The sequence below is a fragment of the Tursiops truncatus genome, chromosome 2 (assembly GCF_011762595.2).
Source record: "Tursiops truncatus isolate mTurTru1 chromosome 2, mTurTru1.mat.Y, whole genome shotgun sequence".
Lineage (NCBI taxonomy): Eukaryota > Metazoa > Chordata > Mammalia > Artiodactyla > Delphinidae > Tursiops > Tursiops truncatus.
In genome coordinates, this window is record NC_047035.1 from 67,110,962 (window position 1) to 67,135,406 (window position 24,445).

Sequence of the window (24,445 nt, forward strand, 5' to 3'; positions counted from 1 at the left end):
TGTTCTTTCATTAATATTCAGAAATTACCATGGTCAGAACCTCATCAACTGACAAAACCTGAGTGTAGAAGGTGTTTCCAACTTGGACTTGTTTCCAACAGGAGCAAAAGGCCAAAACACCTTCTGCTTGATGAATCACCAAGAACTACCTTATTGTTCTAGGTGTAATTGGTATCCCTGCTAAAAATTCAATCCCAAATTAAATGTCTATGAGGAAGAATTTCACCTGTGGCCCCTAAGGAATTATTTTCAACCTCATTTTTACTGTTGTTTGAGTGGGGGCAAAGAAAATGACCAGAATAGATTTTACGGGTTATACTCTAAATGATGGTGATTCTGGCTCTGGCTTACTTCCAAGGTGAATATGATTATTTTCTTCCCTAAAAACAAATAAAACAAAAAACTGATAGGAAGAGTAGACCTCAGGAAACAGGAGACTAAGAAAACATATTAAATATACTCTTAAGATTCAGATATACTTTTTTTTTCCCCCCAAACTCACTTCAAATAGCTGGCTGACTCAAGTTTTCCTGATCCCTATGCTGGGCTATGACTGGATTTTTAAAATGAATTTAGCTAAGGAATAGGTATTTACAATACTGGGGAGTATTCATAAGATTATTATTTTATTTATATTTTCTTCATAGAAATATAAGCAATTTGCAAGTTGAAGGATTTTTGTTTTTACAAAGCATATTGCAAATAGCAACAGATCATCTGAAGCAGTTTTCATAATTTTTTATTTATTCTCAGTCATTTTCTCTCTCTTGTTGGAATACTAGCCTATAATGTTATAAAGGTTTTGACCTTCTTTCTGTACATTAGCTGCTAGACTAGAATTACAAGAGAACTTCTCTCATCTGTGGTAGGACCTATACTTGGTAGAGTGGTACATTTAAAGTCAGCAGTCAAATACGGCCAAATACTACTCTTTCCACTTCTGAGTTACGGAAATCGAAGCCCGGATAGTGACTAAATGGCTTAATCTGGATTAGAAAATCAGTCAATGGACTGAAAGCCATTAGTAGGTGACCAGACTCTTGATTCAAAACTCAGTCTTTCCACTAAACCACATTACTTTAGATAATTACAGTGTAAAAACTATTGAGAGGGGAAAACAACTGAGGGAAACAGCAGATGTAACTGAATATTTTGAAAAATTTTAATAAGAGCCTAAAATAAGCCAATACATGATGTACAAAGCAATGGTAAAGGTAAATACATAGGTAAACATAAAAGATAGTATGAATGTATTTTTGTTTGTAACTCTTTTATTCTTGCAACTTATTTAAGAAACAACTGCATAAAGCAACGATTATAAAACTGAGTTGATGGGTATACGATATACAAAGTTGTAACTGTATGTCAATAATAGCACTTGGAGAAGGGAGGAAATAAAGCTATATGGAATAAAATTTTTGTATACTATTGAAATTCAGTTGGTATTAATCCAAACTTGGTTATTTTAAAATTAATACGTTAACTCTAGGGACTTCCCTGGTGGCCCAGTGGTAAAGAATCTGCCTTACAATGCAAGGGACGTGGGTTCGATCCCTGGTCAGGCGACTAAGATCCCACATGCTGCAGGGCAAATAAGCGCACACGCCACAACTACTGAGCTCGCGTGCCTAAGATAGGGAGCCCGCGTGCCGCAAACTACAGAGCCCACGCGATCTGGAACTGGCACGCCACAACTACAGAGCCTACACGCCCTGGAGCCTGCGTACCACAACTAGACAGAAGCCCATGTGCCTCAATGAAGATCCCGCACGCCTCAATGAAGATCCTGCATGTCGCAACTAAGACCTGATGCACCCCCCCAAAAAATAAAAATAAATAATAATAATAAACAAATCTTTTTTTAAAAAAAGATGTTAACTCTAATCCTTAGCATAACCACTAAGAAAAGAACTCAGAAACATATAGTAAAAGAAACAACAAAGGAATTGAAATGATATACCAAAAAATAACTACTTAACAAAAAAGAAAGCAGTAATGGAGGAATAAAATAGACATAAAACACACAGAAAACAAATAACAAAATGGCAGATGTAAGAACTATGTTATCAATAATTACCTTAATTGTAAACAGACTAAACACTTCAATCAAAAGGCATAAATCTGCAGAATGGATAAAAAAATGATTCAACTATATGCTGTTTATAAAAGACAAACTGGATTCAAAAACACAAGTTGAAAGGAAAAGAATGCAAAAGTATATACACCATACAGAACAGTACTCAAAAGAGAGCTGGAGTGGCTATACTAATACCAGACAAAATAGATTTTAAGGGAATTCCCTGACAGTCTAGTGGTTAGGACTCTGCACTTTCATTGCCGAGGGCTCAGGTTCGATCCCTGATTGGGGAACTAAGATCCCACAAGCCACATGGCCCAAGAAAAAGTAGAGTTTAAGACAAAAATTGTTACTAGAGGCAAAGAAGGATATATTATAATGATAAATGGATCAGTCTGTTGGGAAGACATAACTATAAATATATATGCACCTAACAACAAAGTCCCAAAATACATGAAGTAAAAACTAATAAAACTGAAGGAAGACATAGATAGTTCAACAATAATAATTGATGACTTCACTACTCCACTTTCAATGATGACTAGAACAGCCAAACAGATGATCAGTAAGGAAAGAGAAGACTTGAACAATATTATAAACCAACTAGACCTAAGGGACATTCACCCAACTAAAACAGAATGCACATTCTTCTCAAGTATACATGGAAACATCTCCATGACTTAAGTACAAAACATGTACACTGAAAACTATAAAATATTACTGAAAGATTAAAGATGAACTAAACAAATGAAGATATCTCATATTTATAAATTGGGAAACATTATTAAAATGGCAATACTTCCCAAACTGATGTACATACCCAATGTAATCTCTATCAAAATCAGAGCTTGTTTATTTTTAAATTTTATATTTTTTTGGCTGCACCACGCTGCTTGTGGGATCTTAGTTCCCCAACCAGGGATTGAACCCAGGCCCCCTGCAGTGGAAGCTCCAAGTCCTAACCACTGGACCACCAGGGAATTCCCATCAGAGCTTGTTTAGACATGGAAGCAACCTAAACGTCCATCAACAGATGAATGGATAAAGAAGATGTGGTACATATACACAATGGAATATTACTTAGACATAAAAAAAATGCCATTTGAAGCAACATGGATGGACCTAGAGATTATCATACTAAGTGAAGTAAGTCAGACAGAAAGACAAATATCATATGATATTGCTTACATGCGGAATCTAAAAAAATGATACAAACGAACTTATTTATAAAACGGAAATAGAGTCACAGATGTAGAAGACAAACTTATGGCTACCAGGGGAGAAAAGCAGGGAGGGATAAATTGGGAGACTGGGATTGACATATACACACTACTATATATAAAGCAGATAACTGATAAGGACCTACTGAATAGCACAGGGAACTCTACTCAATATTCTGTAATGATCTATATGGGAAAAGAATCTAAAAAAGAGTGGATAGGGACTTCCCTGGTAGCCCAGTGGTTAAGACTTCGAGCTCCCAATGCAGGGGGCCTGGGTTTGATCCCTGGTCAGGGAACTAGATCCCACATGCCACAACTAAGAGCCCACATGCTGCAACTAAATGATCCTGCATGCCACAACTAAGTCCCAGAGCAGGCAAATAAATAAATATTAAAAAAAAGTAAACATAAGGGACTTCCCTGGCGGTGCAGTGGTTTAAGAATCCTCCTACCAATGCAGGTGACACGGGTTTGATCTCTGGTCCGGGAAGATCCCACATGCCGCAGAGCAACTAAGCCCGTGCGCCACAACTACTGAGCCTGTGCTCTAGAGCCCGCAAGCCACAACTACTGAGCCTGCGTGCCACAGCGTGCCCCAACTACTGGAGCCCGCGCGCCTAGAGCCCATGCTCCGCAACAAGGGAAGCCACCGCAATGAGAGGCCTGCGCAGTGCAACGCAGAGCAGCTGCCACTTGCCACAACTATAGAAAGCCCACGCACAGCAACAAACACCCAACGCGGCCAAAAAAAAATTTAAAAAAAATAAAGATAAATAAATATCTAAAAAAACATTAAAAAAAGTGGATATGTGTATATGTATAAATGATTTACTTTGCTGTACAGGAGAAACTAATACAACATTGTAAATCAACTATACCCCAATAAAAATTTAAAAAATAAAAGTCAGGGGCTTCCCTGGTGGCGCAGTGGTTGGGGGTCCGCCTGCCGATGAGGGGGACACGGGTTCGTGCCCCAGTCTGGGAGGATACCACGTGCCGCGGAGCGGCTGGGCCCGTGAGCCATGGCCGCTGGGCCTGTGCGTCCGGAGCCTGTGCTCTGCAGCGGGAGAGGCCATAGCAGTGAGAGGCCCGTGTACCACAAAAAGTAAATAAATAAATAAAATAAAATAAAATAAAAGTCAGACACCAATCTCAAAAAAAAAATTCAGAGCTTCTTTTTTTTTTTTTTACAATTGACAAGCTGACCTTAAAATTCATATGGAAATGCAAACAACCCAGAATAGCCAAAATGATCTTGAAAAAGAACAACATTGAAGACTTCACACTTCATGATTTCAAAACTACAAAGCTACAGTAAGCAACTCAGGGTGGTGCTGGAATAAGGACAGAAATTCAGATCAATGAAACATAATTGAGAGTCCAGATAAACCTTTACACTCATGGTAAGTTGATTTTCAACAAAGGTGCCAAGGCGAGTCATGGGAAATTAACAGTCTTTTCAACAAATAGTGCTGAGACAATTGGATATTCATGTGCAAATAAGAATAAAGTTGGACTCCCACCTCACAACATATACAAAAATTAATTTAGAATAAATGATAAACCTAAATGTAACAGCTTAAATTATAAAACTTTTAGAAGAAAACATAAATGTAAATATCCACGATCTTGAATTAAGCAATGGTTTCTTAGATTCTGAAAGCACACGTGACAAAAGAAAAAAATAGATAAATTGGACTTCATAAAAATTTTAAACTTTTGTGCTTCACAAAACACCATCCAGAAACTGAGGGACTTCCCTGGTGGGGTAGTGGTTAAGAATCCGCCTGCCAATGCAGGGGACATGGGTTTGAGCCCTGGTCCAGGAAGATCCCATATGCCGCAGAGCAACTCAGCCTGTGCACCACAACTGCTGAGCCTGTCCTCTGGAGCCCGAGAGCCACAACTACTGAGCCCACGCACCACAACTACTGAAGCCCACGTGCCTAGAGCCCGTGCTCCGCAACAAGAGAAGACCCTACAATGAGAAGCCTGTGCACCGCAATGAAGAGTAGCCCCCACTTGACTCAACTAGAGAAAGCCCACGCGCAGCAACAAAGACCCAAGCAACCAAAAATAAATAAATTAATAATAAAAAAAATTGGGCTTCCCTCGTGGCGCAGTGGTTGGGAGTCCACCTGCTGATGCAGGGGACACGGGTTCGTGCCCCGGTCCGGGAGGATCCCGCGTGCCATGGAGCGGCTGGGCCCGTGAGCCATGGCCGCTGGGCCTGCGCGTCCGGAGCCTGTGCTCCCCGGCGGGAGGGGCCACAACGGTGATAGGCCCGCGTACCGCAAAAAAAATAAAAATAAAAAAAATAACTGAAAAGGTGGGACTTCCCTGGTGGCGCAGTGGTTAAGAACCTGCCTGCCAATGCAAGGGACACGGGTTTGGTACAACTACTGGGCCCAAGAGCCACAACTACTGAAACCCATGTGCCTAGACCCCCTGCTCCGCGACAGGAGAAGTCACCGCAATGAGAAGCCCGCGCGCATGGAAACGAAGAGTAGCCTCTGCTCGCTGCAACTAGGGAAAGCCCACACGCAGCAATGAAGACCCAACACAGCCAAAAAATAAAAGAAACTGAAAAGGCAACACACAGGATTGGAGACTACATTTGCAAATTATATCTGACAAGGGACTTATATCCAGAATATTTAAAGAACTCATAACTCAACAATGAAAAAACCCAATCTTAAAATGCATGAAGAATCTGAACAGATTTTTTTCCAAAGAAGGCATATGAAGAGCAAATAAGCACATAAAAAATGCTCAACATCATTAGTCATTAGGAAAATGCACATAAAAATCACAATGAGATACTACTTCACACTCACTAGGATGGCTATTATTAAAAAAGACACTTTTGGCTGGAACTGCCATCTTCCAGTCATTCACCAAAATGACGAACACAAATGGAAAGAAGAGAAGCACCTTCTTTATGTTCTCTAGGCCTTTTCGAAAACATGTTGTTGGTCCTTTGGCCACATACATGCAAACCTACAAAAAAGGTGATATTGTAAACCTCAATGGAATGGGCACTATTCAAAGAGGAATGCCCCACAAATGTTACCAAGGCAAAACTAGAAGAGTCTACTATATTACCCAGCATGCTGTTGGCATTGTTGTAAACAAACGAGTTAAGGGCAAGAATCTTGCCAAGAGAATTAACGTATATACTGAATGTATTAAACATTCTTAAGAGCCAAGATAGCTTCCTGAAACATGTGAAGGAAAATAATCAGAAAAAGAAGGAAGCCAAAGACAGTGGTACTTGGATTCAACTAAAGCACCAGCCTGTTTCACCCAGAGAAGCAAACTTTGTAAAAACCAATGGAAAGGAGCCTGAACTGCTGAAACACATTCCCTATGAATTCACGGCATGAAAGGTATTAAAAAAAAATAAAAGGCCTTGGGACTGTTATAAAAACCACTGAACTGTACACTTTAAAAGCATTAATTGTATATGAATTATATTTCCACAAAGCTACTATTAAAAGTATATATATACATATATTTAATGTACACACATGTGTATATACAAAGTTTATATATTTAAATATATACATATATGTATATATGATATATATGATGCACACATCAGAAAAATTGAATATAAAACTAAAGAAAGTGAATAATAAAAAAATCTTGAAATCATCTAATGATGATTTTCAAAGAAAAACTAGAACAGATATCATTTCCATGAAAGCTTGGTGGTTAATTTCCTTGGTCAAGGAGCTGCCTGCCTTAATCTCTAGATTACCTCAGCATATGCACATTCTCACATTAATAATACATATATACAGTCTGCAGGTATTTTCAAGCCATTGGCATTTACCTAGTAAATCAAACATATTTCCTGGGCTCCAAGTTTATATTAAATTCTGATTTACCTTCCAAGGTGTTTTAGACAAGGATTCAGATAAGCTTTGGCAAATGACCTCGAGGGAAGTACTTTGGTTTTGAATGACCTAGATGGATTTTTCTGCTAAGGAGCTTTACTTGAATAACTGCTCACCTTTTTAACTCATCTGCTATGGCAGACACACTGATCTCTGAAAGTATAAGTTTAATCCTTAAGGCTGAAGGAAAGCAGCTAGTTTTCCTAGCTCAGATAATCAAAGTCTGGCCCTCAGGCTTCTTTAGTTAGCTGATAAAAAGGATAAAATGGACTCCTTGAATAACACATGAGCTGCGATGGTGTTGGGTAGATGAATTTTGGACTCTGGTGATGTAAGAAGTCCAAGAAAAGGGCTTAAGACTTGTTTACTGTCATTAATTTCATATTATTTAATACAATCACAATATATAATGTGTATGATTTTGTGTATGTATATATTTCTGTATAGGAAAAAAGGTCATGGAAGTGTTATCAAAATGTTAATAATAATGACCTCAAGGTGGTAGGTGATTATTATTGTTTTTTCTTTTTATTCTATTGGACTTCCCAAGTTTTACACTGTATATATGTATTACATTAAAAAATGTTTTTAATTGCAAAAGTGATTGTAAAAGAAATTCAAACACTAAAAAGAAATATAAAATAAAAATCGAAGTGCTCTCTCTTATTCCCTTTTTTCTGATTCACTTTTCAGAGGAAACCATTTAATAGTTTGATGTATCATTCATTCATTCATTTAGGTCACACTGCGCAGCATGCCAGATCTTAGTTCCCCAACCAGGAATCAAAACCTTGGCCCCCTGCAGCAGAAGCTCAGATTCTTAACCAGTGGACCACCAGAGAAGTCCCTCTTATGTTATGTTTATTCATATTATATATAGAATTTAAAAATGGGATCTTAATGTTTATGATTCTGTAACTTTCTATTCTAATTTTAAATATTTTTCATTTTTCTAAGTCAATCTCCTTTTAAACATCTGCACAGGTTAAATGAATCTGGGCAGATTTGTTCACTTTGCTATTGATGGGACATGTAGGCAGTTTCCAATATTCAGTAAGTATAAAAATGCTGCAGTAAATATCCTGGTGTATTTATTTTTCTGCACTCGTGCTATAATTTCTATATGCTTAATGCCTCAAGGTGTATTTCTTTTTATCATGGTGTGTGTGTGTTGGGGGGGTTCATTTAGCCCAGTGAGAGAGAGAGAGCTTCTGCAGCCAGGCTTTCTGGATTCAAAATCCACCTTTGTTGTTTACCAGCTGTGTGATCTTACAGATTACTTAACTTTTATAGGCCTTCATTTCCCCATCTGTAAAATGGAGAAAATAACATTATCTCCCTTGTAGGGTTGTGAGGAGGATTAAATGAGTTAGTAATTACAAAGCACTTAAAAGGGTGCCTACACATAGTAAGCTCTGTATAAGTGTTTGTAAGTTAATTTTAAAAATATCTGTTCCTTTCATTATCCCCTATAATGTTACCTCTTTAATTTATTATATAACAAAAACATAAGAATAAACTTACTTGAACTATATTGAGTTTTAAAAAGCTTAAGTAAATAACTATAGCACTCTCTCCATAGATAAAAGGTTAAATGATGCTGTAACTTAAAATTAAGAAACATTTCCATAAGATTATCTCAAAATGTCAGTATTGCTTCCTTTATCCTCTTAGACCTCCCATATATTTTTAAAAAATCATTTTTATTATGAGATTTTCAAATACACACAAAACTACAGACACTAGTATAATGAACCCCCATGTACTTATTACCCAGATTCAATAGTTATCCCCAGTGCATGGCCAATTATGTTTCATCTGTACTCTACCCACTATCCCCTCAAACTATTTTGTAGCAAATCCTAGTCATCATATCATTTTATCTGTAAATATTTTAGTATGCTTCTCTAAGCAATAAGGACTCTTTTTTTTTGGTAATATAACCATTATATCATTATCACACATTAAAAACAATTAACAATAATCCCTTAATAGCAAATATATAGGAGAAACTTCAAATTTATACAATTATTATATGTTTTTCCCCAACACACTTTTTAAAATATCTAATAAGAAAATATAATTAATTAATTATTTATTTATTTATTTATTTTTTTCCTTTTTTTTTTTTGGGTACGCGGGCCTCTCACTGTTGTGGCCTCTCCCGTCGCGGAGCACAGGCTCCGGACGCGCAGGCTCAGCGGCCATGGCTCAGCTGCTCCGCAGCATGTGGGATCCTCCCGGACCGGGACACAAACCTGCGTCCCCTGCATCGGCAGGCGGACTCCCAACCACTGCACCACCAGGGAAGCCCCCTATAATTCTTTTTTTAAAAATTAATTTATTAATTTATTTTTTTTGGCTGTTTTGTGTATTCGTTGCTGTGTGTGGGCTTTCTCTAGTTGTGGTGAGTGGGGGCTACTCTTCGTTGCAGTGCACGGGCTTCTTATTGCAGTGGCTTCTCTTGTTGCAGAGCACGAGCTCTAGGCGCGTGGGCTTCAGTAGTTGTGGCGCACAGGCTCAGCAGTTGTGGTATGTGGGCTCTAGAGTGCAGGCTCAGTAGTTGTGGCTCAAGGGCTTAGTCACTCTGAGGCATATGGGATCTTCCTGGACTAGGGATCGAACCCACGTTCCATGCATTGGCAGGAGGATTCTTAACCACTGCGCCACCAGGGAAGTCCCAGAAAATAGACTTCTTTACAGAACTTAGGTTCTTGAAAGTCTTCTATTGAATGAATTTTCATAAATCAGATCCTACTTTTCCTTTAACTAAGTTATAAAGTACTTATTATGCACCTGAGCATGCTAATGAAGAGTAACAACCTTTTCTTTTAGCCTTGGAGAAAGAACAACTAACTAGGAACATAAAACACACAACTTTTACAACTATTATTTGTTTTCTGTCTTCATTACCAAGGGACATATGATGGATAGACTGAATCTTGTAAAAAATTGTCAAAATTTTAGAATATATTTATAAATACATCATTTTTGAAATCTTTAGAAAAGAAGGATGATTCCTAGAAGACAGCAATACTAAGAATTAGTCATCTCAAGCTAAACTTACTATCTTATTTTTTTAACTTTCAATTTTGAAATAAGTCCAAACACAAAAAAATTGCAAAAAAAAATAAAAAGGCTTCCTACATATATACTTTACCCAACTTCCCCAAATGTTATTATTGGGATGTCATAGTTGAAATAAGTGGATTTCAAGAAGGCAATTGACAACATTTCCTTTAAAATCTTGGATACAAATATGTTCATTCTGTACTACAAGACTCAATTTTGGTTTTCATTTTCTTAGTATTGTCACTTTTTAAAAAAAAAAGTATGTTAAAATTCTTATTGCTAAGAAGGATGTAAGTGGGTCAGGTGATAAATACTGTTAGGTAAAGTCATAGTTACCTGAACAACTACATCAAGAGAATGTTACTTAATGCATAAAAAACTGCTTGGTGAAAGGTTTGTGACACACCAGTGCCTTTGCTTTGGCCAAGTTCTGTCGCACCTTTATCTAATCAACTACTAACAAAGAATTTGGAAGGATGGCTGATACATTTCACTACCCAATTGGGATTCAAAGAGATTGCCACAGGATGCAGTACTGATGCAGAATCAACAAGACGAAATTTAATAAGTCTAAACATTAAGGACAAAAATATTAACCGCTAAATTAAAAGACTGAAGAAAAGCTGGCTTGGCAGTTCAGGTAGCAAGAAGTAAGGGCTTTAGTTTACTGCAGACTCTGTATGAGCCTAAAGAGTGATGTGACTACCACCCTCCCAACCCAATGCAACAGAAGACTTCTCCTCGTCCTGGTCTGACCACCTTTAAAGCACAGTTTTAGACTTAGGAATAAGTTAAAGAATTTTAGGAGAAACTGGACCATGACCAAGGAGGGTAAAGCTGTTGAAGGAACTAGACTTACTTTGCCTGGAGAAAAAAGGACGTGGAATCATGACTGCTGTCTTTAATTGTGGTGACCTGTCCCATGGAAGAGGGAGCAGACCTAGCATGCCATATTAGAGAGCACAACTAATAATGTAATTAATATTAATAGCTGGCACTTTTGAGTGTTTAATATGTGGTAGGCATTTACATGCATTATCTTGTTTATATATTTATTCTATGAGGGGTTAGTTTCTATTATTATCTTAGGCTTATAGATTAGGAAAACAAAACTCAGGCCAAGGCAACATAGTACATCAAAGTAGCTAATGTCCATAATGAATTAATACTTGTAATATATTTAGAAGAGTGTCAGGACATGATAAGTGCCTAAGAAAATTAAGCAGCAATAATAATAATGATAGTGTCATTATAATTATATTTAAATATTATTATTATTGTATTGACTTAGGTCAGTGGTTCTCAGCCTTGGTTACACATTAGAATGACTTTAAAAAATACTGATGTCCGAGGACTTCCTTGGTGGTCCAGTGGGTAAGACTCCGCACTCCCAATGCAGGGGGCCTGGGTTTGATTCCTGGTCAGGGAACTAGATCCCGCATACATGCCGTAACTAAGATGTCTGCATGCCGCAACAAAGATCCCACAAGCCGCAACTAAGACCCAGTGCAGCCAAAATAAATAAATAAATAAACATTTTTTAAAAAAATACTGATGTCCGGATTCTACCTTCAGAGACCCTGACTGAAGGGGTCTGAGATATGACCTGATCGTCTGACATTTTAAAAGTTCCCCAGGTGAAGAAAACATTCACAAAGACACATTTGATAAAGACTACTATCAGAATATACAAAGAACACTTACAGTTCAACAAGAAAATGAACAATATGCTTAAAAAATGGGCAACAGATCTGAACAGACACCTCATCAAAGAAGATATACAGGTAGCAAATAAGTATATGAAAAGATGCTCCACATCACAAGCCATTAGGGAATTGAAAATTAAAACAATAATATGATACCACTACACACCTATTAGAATGGGCAAAATCCAAAACACTGACAATAGCAAATGCTGACGAGAATGTTGGGCAACAGGAACTCTCATTCACTGCTTATGGAAATCAAAATGGGGGGGAATTCCCTGGAGGTCCAGTGGTTAGGACTTGGCGCTCTTGATCCCTGGTCAGGGAACTAAGATCCCACAAGCTATGCAGCTCAGCAAAAAAAAAAAAAAAAAGAAAAAAGAAATGCAAAATGGTATAGCTACTTTGGAAGACAGTTTGGCAGTTTCTTACAAAAGTAAACATATTCTTGGGCTTCCCTGGTGGCGCAGTGGTTGAGAGTCCGCCTGCCGATGCAGGGGACATGGGTTCATGCCCCAGTCTGGGAAGATCCCACATGCCGCAGAGCAGCTAGTCCCGTGAGCCATGGCCGCTGAGTCTGCGCGTCCGGAGCCTGTGCTCCGCAACGGGAGAAGCCACAACAGTGAGGGGCCCGCGTACCGAAAAATAAATAAATACATAAATAAAATAAAAAGTAAACATATTCTTGTGGGAGGGAGGGAGAATTAGATGAAGGTAGTCAAAAGGTACAAACTTCCAGTTAAAAGAAAAATATGTACTAGGGATGTCATTTATGACATGATAACAATAATTAACACTGCTGAACGTTATAAATGAAAGTTGTTAAGAGTAAATCCTAAGAGTTCTCATCACAAGGAAAAAATAATTTTTTAATCTATTTCTTTAATGTGGTATCTATATGAGATGATGGATGATCACTAAACCTAATGTGGTAATCATTTCATGACATATGTGAGTCAAATAATTATGTTGTACATCTTAAGCTTATACAGTGCAGTATGTCAATTATATCTCAGTAAAACTGGAAGGAAAACAAACAAACAAACATATTCTTACCATACAATCCAGAAATTATGGTCCTTAGAATTCATCCAAATGAGTTGAAAACTTATGTCCATGTAAAAATTTGCACCTGGATGTTTACAGAAGCTTATTTTTATTGCCAAAACTTGGAAGCATCCAAGATGTCCTTCAGTAGGTAGATGGATAAATAAACTTTGGTACATCCGGACAACATAATATTATTCAGCCCTAAAAAGAAATGAGCTATTAAGCCATGAAAAGACATGAAAGAACATTAAATGCATATTACTAAGTGAAAGAAACCGACATGAAAAGGCTACATACTATACGATTTCAACTGTATAACATTCTGGATAAGGTAAAACAACAGACAAGGTAAAAAGATTAGTGGTTGCTAGGAGCTAGGGGTGAATGGGATGAATACATAGAGCACAGGTGATTTTTAGGCCTGTGAAACTATTCTATAATGATGGATATGTGTGATGATATATTTGTCAAAATCCGTAGACTATACAACACCAAAAGTGAACTCTAATGTGAACTATGGACTTTGAGTGATAATGATGTGTCAACCTAGGTTCGTTAATTGTAACAAATGTACTATCCTGTGGGGGATTTTGACAGTTGTGCATGTATAGGGGCAGGAGGTGTATGGGAATTCTCTGTATTTTCGGCTCAACTTTACTGCGAACCTAAACTGCTCTAAAAAAATAGTCTATTAAAAAAAAAAAGTGCCCCAAATGACTCTTATGTGCAGCTAAGGTTGAAAATTACTGGTCTAGGTTCTTTGCATACGCAATCTCCTTCAACTCTTCTAATGTTCATCTAATTATGTAGCTGTTGTCATCCTTTTTTACATATGAGGAAACTGAGGTTTGGAGGGATCAAATAATTTATCCAAGTTCACCCAGGTAGTAAAATGGGAACAGGGTTTCAGATATTGGTCGGCCAGCTTCTACCACACCACTTTTTAATAATTGGAGCTAATAGATTGGGGTAAAATGCATTGCCTCATGAAATAATCATTTCCCAACACTGGAAATATCATAGAAAAGGCTGGATAACAAGTCAGAGATGGCACAGACAAATTACTGCATTTTTTTTTTCAATACGAGGGAAGACAGAGTAGGTTATCTTTAACATTCCTTCAGACTCTTAAGAGCCAGAAGAGTTGAAGGCCTGGGTTTCAGAACGCGACCCGTCCCTGAGGAGCTATGAGACCCTGAGCAAGTCACCTAACTTCTCTGAGCTTTTCCTCTTATATAAAGATAATACCAAAAATAATAATAATAATAATACCTACGCTGTTAGATCATTTTTATATATATAATAAAATTATATATGAGGATTAAATAATAATATATGTAAAAGTCTCTTGCTAACTGTAAAGCTTCATAGAAATGAATTTTAACTTTAAGGTGTTTAATCATCCTAAAACCTGGTTTGCATTACAGCACTCCTTTGTTTAAAATGTCCAAAAGCTCCCCATCACCCAAAGAACAACACTGTTCACCCAATGTTCAGACTCCTTAGCACAAGACCCTTAGCTAATTGATTCCAATTAACCTCAATGTTCTCTTCCAGCCACTACCTCCACCCTAGGTTCCAGCCAAATTAATTTCCTACTCTTCCAAAATGACTGATTACATCCTTTCATATTCAGAGCCTCTCAGAAATTGAGGAAAGCCACAGACATCCCCATTTCCAGTTAAAAGTTCAAGAAATGCCCAGACATTTTTTGTAGTGTATTTGAAATATTTACAGCTAACAATGCTTTCGATACATAAAAAACTTAGTGTCATATAACTGTGTTACTCGTAAGATTTATTTTAAAAATTACTTCATTGTAACACCAATCAGTGGGATAAGAGTTTAAATTTGAATGAACGTCTTCCTTTTTGATCTTGTTGAACGGTTCCAGCTGTGTATATACTGAAGACCCTTCATGAAAGTGGGGCCTATACCAAAAGGCAGCCTGTTCCCTCTCCTCCCCCAAGAGGAGTCCTCTCCACATCTCTATGACTCTCCACGTGGTCTTCGTAATGTTTGGCCACCTCCAAACATGGTTCACACATTATTTTTGAAGGCTTCCAAGATATCATTACCTCCTTGATGGTCCCAGTGTACCTGACAATATTACGTAATAAGTATGATCATGGAGCCAGACACAGTGGATGTGAATACATCTACCTTCCTCTAGACTTTTATAGTTTATTGAAGATGAGGTCTGTGACTTACTCACTGTACCTTACACTGCCTGGCACATAGCAATTCTTAAAGTTCATTATTCTTAGATTTTGACATAAAGGTGAAATATTAACATGTAAATATATCCTGGTTTCTTGGGACATATATTCAAGCACGGTCAGTTGCCTTCATCTGGGTCTCCTGTTTTCTGCAGGGCTTTATTCCTTTCCTTTAATGCTCTTTTTCCAGGATCTCATTTCAATTAAAAAATGATTCAATAATAAAATCACAAAAAAGGTCAGCATTTTTGGATAAGGTTTCTTTAAAGTATACTACAGCCATTAATTTTCCAGGTAGGAAGTGGGTGGTATAAATAGAGATGGTGAGGGAATAAAGGAAACTATACCTTTATATAATTATTTCAATTCTGATCTATTTTTTAAAAAAGTATTTTAAAGATTTCTTCTCCATTCTTATTGCCAAAAACTAGGCCCTTTCTCTCTCCACTACTGTAGGATTTTAGCAATCTCCCAGTTAATCTCCTTGTCTAGGTAGCTCCTTTTAGCCATTCTGGACACTCTTGCCCTATACATCTTTGTAAGACTTTTATAATTTTTCCAGTCAATGTTCTAGTCCAGAACTTGTTAGCTTCCTCAGCCTAAATTCTGCATCCCACACATTTAAGTCCCCGCTTACTTTAGCTCCTATCTTCTATATCATTGCTTAATGCTGGTTTTTGCTTGGGGCACAGGTCCTCTTTCCTTTGTTTCAGAACAGATCAGGCTTTGCCTGTATTCTTACTCCTCCCTTGAAGTGTTCACATTCTACCCATTCTTCAAGTCCAAAAGGAATGCCACTTCCTCCTTGAAGATTTTCCTGGCAGCTCCAAGTCACATTCATAGCTCACAAATAATTATTCTCATGTGCTGTACTTGGGACAAGATAGTGGAATCCTCCACTCTTTTCTCTTAATTTGACCTATTAACCGGAGACCTGGGAACACTTACCTGCTACAATGGGACATGTACCTATAGATATCTGAAGTGTAAATCTGTAATTTCCAAAATACTAGTTCTTCAAGCAATGTAGCAGCTTCTCTGATTCCTTAAAGGAACACGACTCAAATACTATCATGTAATACTCATTTTCGTTTAAAATATGAAAAAGTGATAGTACAGTGGGTGTACGGGGCATGGGTTTACTTATCTCACAAACCAATGGATTCATTTCTTGATTTAAAAAAAAGCTATATTCACATTTCCAATTAATTACATCCTAAATGTCTCCAAGCCCGTCCCATAAGCAGGCATATTTTGTTTTCAACGCGTGTGAAATAAAACGTTTGAAGGTAATAATAATGGACATATTGGAGACTACAACGCAGAGAAAGAACTCAAAAGCACACTCGAGGAGCTGCTTCTACTGGGGACGCCACTGGGCCTGATTCACGCTTTTGGGAGCCGCAGTGCTCTCTCTCATCTGCACAATGGAGAGGATACTCGACAATATTTACCTCCCAGGGTGGTGGTGAAAGTTTTCCTTTCTGGTGAACTGCCGGGCGGTTTGCCTACCGAATGGAGGCGCTTTTCTTCCCCCGACGCACTTCCGTGCGCGAGGAGGGATGACCAGCCGAGAGGAGGGGAAGCTCGTGGCGGAGGTCGCCTGGGCCGCAGCTTTCACGGGCGGCGTCGGGGCCTTCAGCTGGAGCACGTCAAATGTGTACACACCGTGCAAAACACGCTGAGCGTGCGTGCACCCGTGTGCGCGGGGTGCTGGGAGTGCGCTCGGATTGACAGCGAAGCGTGAAGGCGCAGGGCGTACGACAGAAAAGCGACAGCCGACGAGGTCGAAGGAGTCCGAGGCCCCGGTAGCGGCGACGACGCGTCCGGTCGCTCGGCGTCCCGGCTAGGCGCCCCAGCGCTGTGGGCCGACTGGTCTCCGCAGCGCCCCACGTGGCGGCCGGCAGGGTCGAGCGGGGAGAGCATATTTGCTCCGCCTCCGCAGCGCACGGTTGCCCTCCGCAGTTTCCCCGCCCGGCTCTCACCCGACCCTCCACCCATCCCCCTCCCGGATCGCGATGGACGCTGCATCTCCCAGCCGCCGCCGCCGGCAGCACCACGCGGGGCTCTGAGCAGCTGCAGGGCCTGAGGAGACGCGTGCCGAAGACGGGTCGTGAGCTGGCGGCCGCCGGTCTGGGGAACCTCTCGCTTCCCTGTCACCAGGTCCTGGCGGAGGAAGGGGAGGGACGAGACGCGGCTTTTCCTGTGCCGCCTGCCCGGCTCGACCTGCGCGGCCTGCAGCTTCCTGGGAACTCGAGGGCCGCGGCCGGGCCTTGCTCTGCCCGCGGCCTGCTTGGAGCTGGACCGGGGCGGTTTGGGACGACAGGCCCGGGTAAGAGCTTGAGGGAAGGGGAGGCGGGAGCGCCTTGGGCGGTCGGAAAGGCCAGGCGTGGTGCAGGCATCTGGGATGCACGGCCGCGGGCCGGGAGCGAGACCCCGGACCCTGGTGAGGTCGGCGGGGCTGCCGCCGACTCACCCGCTTAGCCCCTTTGTTCCCCTCCTCCGGCCCTGCCCGCGTAGGGACCCGGCTTCTCCGAGCTGGAGCTCATGGCTGGCCCCCCTTGTCCTTGAGAAGGGTTCGCCGCCCGGCGGGGCCAGGGACGTCCCGCCGGGCCTCGGAGTTACGGGCGCCGCTCCCGGGAGACCCATCGCCCTGCCCGCCCCGGCGGCCTCCTCTCAGGCAGAGAGGCTTGCTGCTCCTCCTCCCAAACTTCCCCTCCTCCTCGACACAGGTACCTAACTTAGCCGGGTTTGGTGCCGGAAAACCTGAGCGCGGTGCCTGCGCCGCCCGGTGCGGAGTCGGCTGGGCCCGGAGTGTTGGGTCATCCCTGCAGATCGCCGCCTTTGGGTGCCCAGCGGGACCTGCCGCTGGATTTATACACCTGCAGCTGGGTTACGTGGGACCCAAAGCTGTCCTTCCGTCAGGGCGCTTACGAGCTTTTGTAATGCTTATTGGGGCTGCTTTTCCGATGTTGTTGCTGCTGTCGTTGTTGTTGTTTTTAATTAACTGCCTCATTCTGTGGGGCTGGGGAAGGAGGACCGTAGATTGGCCTATGTTCTGATCCGTAACGTGTTAGTCCATTGCACTTACTTTTAGCATTTCTTTTTAAACTTTTAAGAACAGTTGTCAAGACTGCCAAAATTCCTAATAAAGTCTTTATTCATAGATAGATCTTGTATCTAATTATCATTTGTATTTGGACATCTTAAGAGCAGTAAATAAATTGAGAAGTCAGTAGAATTTATGAAATTGGAGGTAATTTTAAAGTAGAAACTTAATTTGGGGGGGAATTGGATCAAAGTGCTTAGTCTCCTTAAAATACTGAATCTAACCCTTATCAGAAGATCGGTTTTGGGTGGAGGAAGGGGAAAGAAGTTTGCTGGAAAAAAAAAAAAGAACCTTTTTAGTAAGGTGTTGTTTGCTTTTTGGCGCAGACGTTAGTGATAAGCAGTAGTGGGATCCGAAGCTTGTTTGATTGTCTTTGACAAAGACGGCTCTGGTTTCCAGTTAAGCAGCAACCTAATCAGCTTATGCTCTTGTGCAAAACTGGTTTTTATTTAGTACAATGTATGAAGTTAAACCCGAGGAATAAGGAAAGTTGAAAAACTGCATTAAGCGCGCTATCGAAACATACTTATGAGTCTTTTCTAATTCCTAGGAGGACAACACAAAAATTTGGCTCTAGCCGATGTAAAAGAAAAAAATTTTAAACCCACGCTGATCAGTCCTGGACATTTAGAGGACTTTTTGCCTTTACTTTTTAAATTTGAGCAAAGAAGCTTTTAAAAACAACATGGCAGACGTGGATCCAGATACATTGCTGGAATGGCTACAGATGGGACAGGGAGATGAAAGGGACATGCAACTAATAGCCCTTGAACAGCTATGCATGCTGCTTTTGATGTCTGACAACGTGGATCGTTGTTTTGAAACGTAAGTACATCCCTTCATCATCTTCCTTTGGGGTTGCTGTAGGGACATCTACATAACATGTTTTCAACCATTTGCTGATTTCAGTTTGTGTAGAATTTTGTTTAGTGAGTTTTAAAACTATCTTTTAAAAAGTTCTTGCAGTCTTCCATTTACACTTTCCTGAGAAATAAAAATTGGTAGGTGAACTAACTCTAGTAATGATAATTGTGATGACACAAATGCATGTTTATTGGATGAATAGGAATTAGGGAATACTGATTTTAACCCATAGCTTGATTGATTCAATTTCAAAACATGTTATGAGCTGGGAGAATACAAATAGTTCTTTAAAGGTGGCTATTTCTGTATCGAGTAATTGGCTTAAATTGACATGAAAATGCAGATGATAATGAACATATATTCCCAATTGCCCTTTCTTCATTAGTGTTAAGTCTTAGGACACTGTACCTTTTTTTTGGGTGGGGGGGGGCGGTGCCACATGGCTTGCGGAATCTTAGTTCCCCCCCAGGGACTGAACCCAGGTTACTGCAGTGAAAGTGCTGAGTCCTAACCACTGGACCTTCAGGGAATTCCCTGTACTTTGTTAAGCAAATCATTGCTTTGTAAATTTAAGTTTGGAGAGGGTATAAATTGGATGTTAACCATATAGCATACTTTCCGGAATAAACAGACTTTGATGTTTGGAGAGTTTAAGCAGTTTTATTCAGAGGTTGTGTAGAATTTGTGCAAAAATGTAAAGGAATCAGTACTAGACTGGCCATTAATGCCATGTTTTTCCTCTTATGTGATACTTACCCAGTTAGATTAACTGTTCTTCTGAATGCTGAACACGTTTGGTTTTCATTGTTTATTTTACATTTATATTTACAATTTTGAATTCCGGTGATAAGTAAATGAAAACTCAGATGCTTCTGTATTTGTTCTAATGCCGTTTTGAAGTAATTAGTAGAAAATGTTTGAGATGTTGACATAAAATTTGGTATAATTATCTTAATTTCTTTGAGGTGAGAATAAAGGCTGAATTACTAAATTGACAAAGCATTTTTAATCATCTTCATTTTTGAATGATTAATGAAGATGAATTAATAAATAAATAGTTAATAATTCTTAGTTGTAAATCCCATTGAGACAGTACTATTATGATAAAAATCCTTATGAACAAAGTTCCCAAATCACAGTCTGTTAGTGACTCCTTTATTTCAAGTAGTTATTGTTATTGGCAAACTTTGAGAACATAATAATTTTGCTGCTCTGTTAACGCTTGTTTTGGTCAGATTCATAGAAAAGTGAAATAGGTTTTTGAACATTCATAGATTTCATTAGAGAGTTTTCATTGACCTGAGAATTACTTTTGGTATTTTAAAAAGTAAGTCATACCTACCAGTCAAATCAACTATCATGTCTTCCATTAAGTAGTAACATATAGTAGAGGTGTTTGTAATGGCATTTTTTAGAAGTGTTATTATATTGAAACAATTTTAAAGGAAATTTTTATTTATTTTTTAAATTTTTTACTTTATAAATTTATTTATTTTATTTTTGGCTGCGTTGGGTCTTCGTTGCTGTGCATGGGCTTTCTCTGGTTGCGGCGAGCGGGGGCTACTCTTCATTGCATGGAGGTACCATGGATGATTCAGGTTACAATGGATGATGATGCCATTCAGTGAGAGAGAACACTGGAAGAGGACCATGTTTTTGTTTTTTGTTTTTGTTTTTTGGTTTTTTTTGGCCATGCCTCATGGCTTGTGGGATCTTAGTTCCCCAACCAGGGATTGAACCTGGGCCCCTGAAGTGAAAGCGCCAAGTCCTAACCACTGGACTGCCAAGGAACTCCCATGTTTTGAGGGGCTGAGATCATGAGTGTGGTTGTGGCTAGATTCTCATATCTGCTTTGCATTTATTGTGTTGCATTATATTGTTTTGACTGAAATATATGAAAAAAAACTCATCCCCCGCATAGATGTAGCTGGAAAAGGGAGGAATGTTGTAATGATTTTTTGCGTGTAATTATGGATATTCTTCTTTGATATCATACGAAACTGAGGGGGGGAGTGTAGTTTCTTTTTTTTTTAATTAATTTTTATTGGAGTATAGTTGCTTTACAATGTTGTGTTAGTTTCTGCTGTACAGCAGAGTGAGTCAGCTATATGTCCCCTTCTTTTTGGATTTCCTTCCCATTTGGGTCACCACAGAGCATTCAGTAGAGTTCCCTGTGCTATACAGTAGTTTCTCATTAGCTATCTATTTTATGCATAGTAGTGTATAGGCAAGTGATAGTTTCTGAAGGGTTAGTTATAATGTGGGTTCTGAAATATCAGTGAACTTGTCATACTCTTGTACATTAAAATCTGTTGGTCTCTCTGGTACTTTGAATGGGTTGGTTTTTTAAAAAATATTTATTTATTCTTTTGGCTGTGCCAGGTCTTAGTTGTGGCATGCAGGATCTTTAGTTGCTGCATGTGGGATCTAGCTCCCTGACCAGGGATTGAACCCAGGCCCCCTGCATTGGGAGCATGGAGCCTTAGCCACTGGACTACCAGGGAGGTCCCTGAGTGGGTTTTTTTAAACCCATGTTTAAGTTTTAAAGATCATGCACTGGTCATGTGAAAAGTATTGGTCTACTGAGTTATACAGATATTCCTAATGTTGCCATATGTCATTCTACAGTATCACAAACTCACATTTGTTATTGCGACTACTAATCTCATCAGAAAGGTCTTTAAATATTGGGAAGCTCTGTCAAGCTCCTGGTGGCAGGTACAAGTTGTGATTTTTGCTTGAAAGCTTGAATGTTATCATTGGCAACAAATACTGTCAGTTGTTTTTCCTTGAAGTGAAAGGCTTACTTGGTTAATTTTTGAGAAAATGTTTGCCAGATATCCAAGTCTGAATAACCACAATTTGCCTGAAGTTCTTTCAAGTAAAAATGATGTTGCATGAAAAAAAGTGGCTAGTTCAGCTCTCCAACAGTTGTACAAGTACTCTTCCTGTGCAGAAGTGCTTTATGCTTACTTTCCGTTTCCTTAAGTAGGATATTAAAAAGATATGTATTCAAGGGTTGAGGTTTAGTAAAATAAATATTTTTCCCCCCATGCTAGAGCTTGGCAGTGAAGAATACCATACCATTACTAGTGGTACAGTTTAGTGCCGCTGCCTTGATTCATGCTAAAGCACCAACAGTTTTATCCACCATTGCTTTTGCATTAGTGCACATTAACGCAGGGAAGAGAGGGATTAAAGAAGAGAAAGAACAATTATGTTGCATACTTGTGAGAGAGGTCAAGTAGGGTGAAGACTAAAAGGTGTCCTTTGGATTTAGCAACATTTCCAAGATCATTGATCTTTTTTCTCTTTAATAAATTTATTTGTTTTATTTATTTATTTTTGGCTGCGTTGGGTCTTCATTGCTGCGCACAGGCTTTCTCTAGTTGCGGTGAGCGGGGGCCACTCTTCGTTGCAGTGTGCGGGGCTTCTCATTGCGGTGGCTTCTCTTGTTGCGGAGCACAGGCTCTAGAGTGCAGACTCAGTAGTTGTGGTGTACGGGCTTAGTTGCACCGCGGCATGTGGGATCTTCCCGGTCCAGGGCTTTGAACCTGTGTCCCCTGCATCGGCAAGTGGATTCTTAACCACTGTGCCACCAGGGAAGTCCCAAGATCATTGATCTTAATGAGAGCTGAATGGAGTGGCTTGAGGGCCAGATTTGAATGAGTTGAAGAAAGAAATGGAGACAGGGAGTATGGAAAAATTTTTGAGAAGTTGTATTGGAATGGGAGTGTGGGGCTTTTTCTTTTAGAGGTCAGAGAGTTAGTAGAGAAAAAAAAAGTTAGGAGAGAGAATGGATAATTCATAGTATAAGGATTCTGAGAAACTGGGAGTAATGTGCATAATGTGAATCACGTGGGGATCTTGTTAACATTGCAAATTCTGATTCAGTTGGTATGGTGTGGTACCTGATATTCTGCATTCCTAGTATGCTCTCAGATAATGCTGAAGTTGTTGGTTGGAAAATCCCACCTTGAGCATTAAAGCTTTGGTCCACTGGTGGAGAGATAGATTTAAGGTAGTGTGTTCCTTGTTGTAACACAGGAAAGAGGAAGATGTTTTAGGTTTGATGGTAAAAAGTTGAAGGGATTTCTGTCTGATGACGTCTGTTTTCTCCCTGAAGTAGGAGATTGAAAACAATGGTAATATCTAGGATAGGTATGGGGAGATGATTATGTTCATGCAGTGCTTGTGGCTTCATAGCAGATATCCCTGCCTATAAGCTAACTATACGCAGAGTTCCAGTCTTAAAATATTTTTATGGTCTTTTTTTCCCCAGCTTTATTGAGGTATAATTGACTATAGTCTAAAAATACTGATTTGACTGTATTATTCCTCTTTACAAAATCTTTTGTGTTCTTTACCTAGTGAATAAAATTTAAATGCCTTCAAATACCTCTGCTGCATCTCACGCATACATACTACTATTACTTTTGTTTTTCCATTGCTAACATACTGCTGTTGTACAGTAGCTAGATATTGAAGAAATTCTTTATATTGTGCCTGTTTTCCATAGTCCTTAAAATGCTTATAGAAAGTACTTTTGGAGTCAAACTGGTTGAGGAGTCTTCTGGAGGAAGAGCATCGTGTTCTTCTCTAAAGGAGAAACAGTGATCGCATCGATATGTATTGATGTTTTCTCTACCCACTTCCATTAATGTACCTGCCTTTTCCATATTTCTTCTACCCAGTGGCAGAGTAATAGGGAAGTGAAATTACTTTTTTTTATCAGTCCTGCAGCCGAGCCTTCCCTGCACAGAGAATGCTCATTGTATCAAACACATATAATCCTGAAAAGTTAGATAAGTGAATTTCTGTAAACAGAGCAGCTGTATATGTGCTTTTCAGTGGACAGCAGAGAGAAGTGCTGGAAGATGAGAAGCATGCTCTGTCAGTGCTCTAGGGGGCTCATAGATAATGAGCTTCAGTGAGCTTTCATTTTGTTTTCAAAGTGTGTGTCACCTTAAAAATGTAAAAAACAAAACACTCTTCTAGTTTACAGCAATATATATGTATACTTTGCATAGTACTTGTTGACTGTGTCATTAGATCTTTTTTTTTTTTTTGCGGTACGCGGGCCTCTCACTGCTGTGGCCTCTCCCGTTGCGGAGCACAGGCTCCAGATGCGCAGGCTCAGCGGCCATGGCTCACGGGCCCAGCCGCTCCGCGGCATGTGGGATCCTCCCGGACTGGGGCATGACCCGTGTGCCCTGCATTGGC

At 39.7% G+C, this 24,445-nt stretch overlaps 2 protein-coding genes across 8 annotated transcripts in view; one reads left to right on the top strand and one right to left on the bottom strand.

Annotated features, from left to right (window-relative positions):
* Nucleotides 1-18,265, bottom strand: part of LOC109548087 (uncharacterized) — a 79,060-nt gene extending 60,795 nt beyond the window's left edge. The window contains exons 1-4 of the mRNA XM_073799898.1: nucleotides 18,184-18,265; nucleotides 17,806-18,111; nucleotides 16,704-17,720; nucleotides 13,037-13,231 (exon numbers count right to left, since the gene is read on the bottom strand). Coding sequence (XP_073655999.1) covers nucleotides 16,888-17,720; nucleotides 17,806-18,111; nucleotides 18,184-18,265 — 1,221 coding nt within the window. The 3' untranslated portion in view covers nucleotides 13,037-13,231; nucleotides 16,704-16,887. The remainder of the gene's footprint in view (nucleotides 1-13,036; nucleotides 13,232-16,703; nucleotides 17,721-17,805; nucleotides 18,112-18,183) is intronic.
* HECTD1 (HECT domain E3 ubiquitin protein ligase 1) overlaps nucleotides 17,443-24,445 on the top strand; it is an 89,996-nt gene continuing 82,993 nt past the window's right edge. For all 7 annotated transcript variants that reach the window (XM_019924059.3, XM_019924060.3, XM_019924061.3 and 4 more), the window contains exons 1-2: nucleotides 17,443-17,581; nucleotides 18,909-19,183. In XM_019924059.3, coding sequence (XP_019779618.1) covers nucleotides 19,044-19,183 — 140 coding nt within the window. In that variant the 5' untranslated portion in view covers nucleotides 17,443-17,581; nucleotides 18,909-19,043. The remainder of the gene's footprint in view (nucleotides 17,582-18,908; nucleotides 19,184-24,445) is intronic.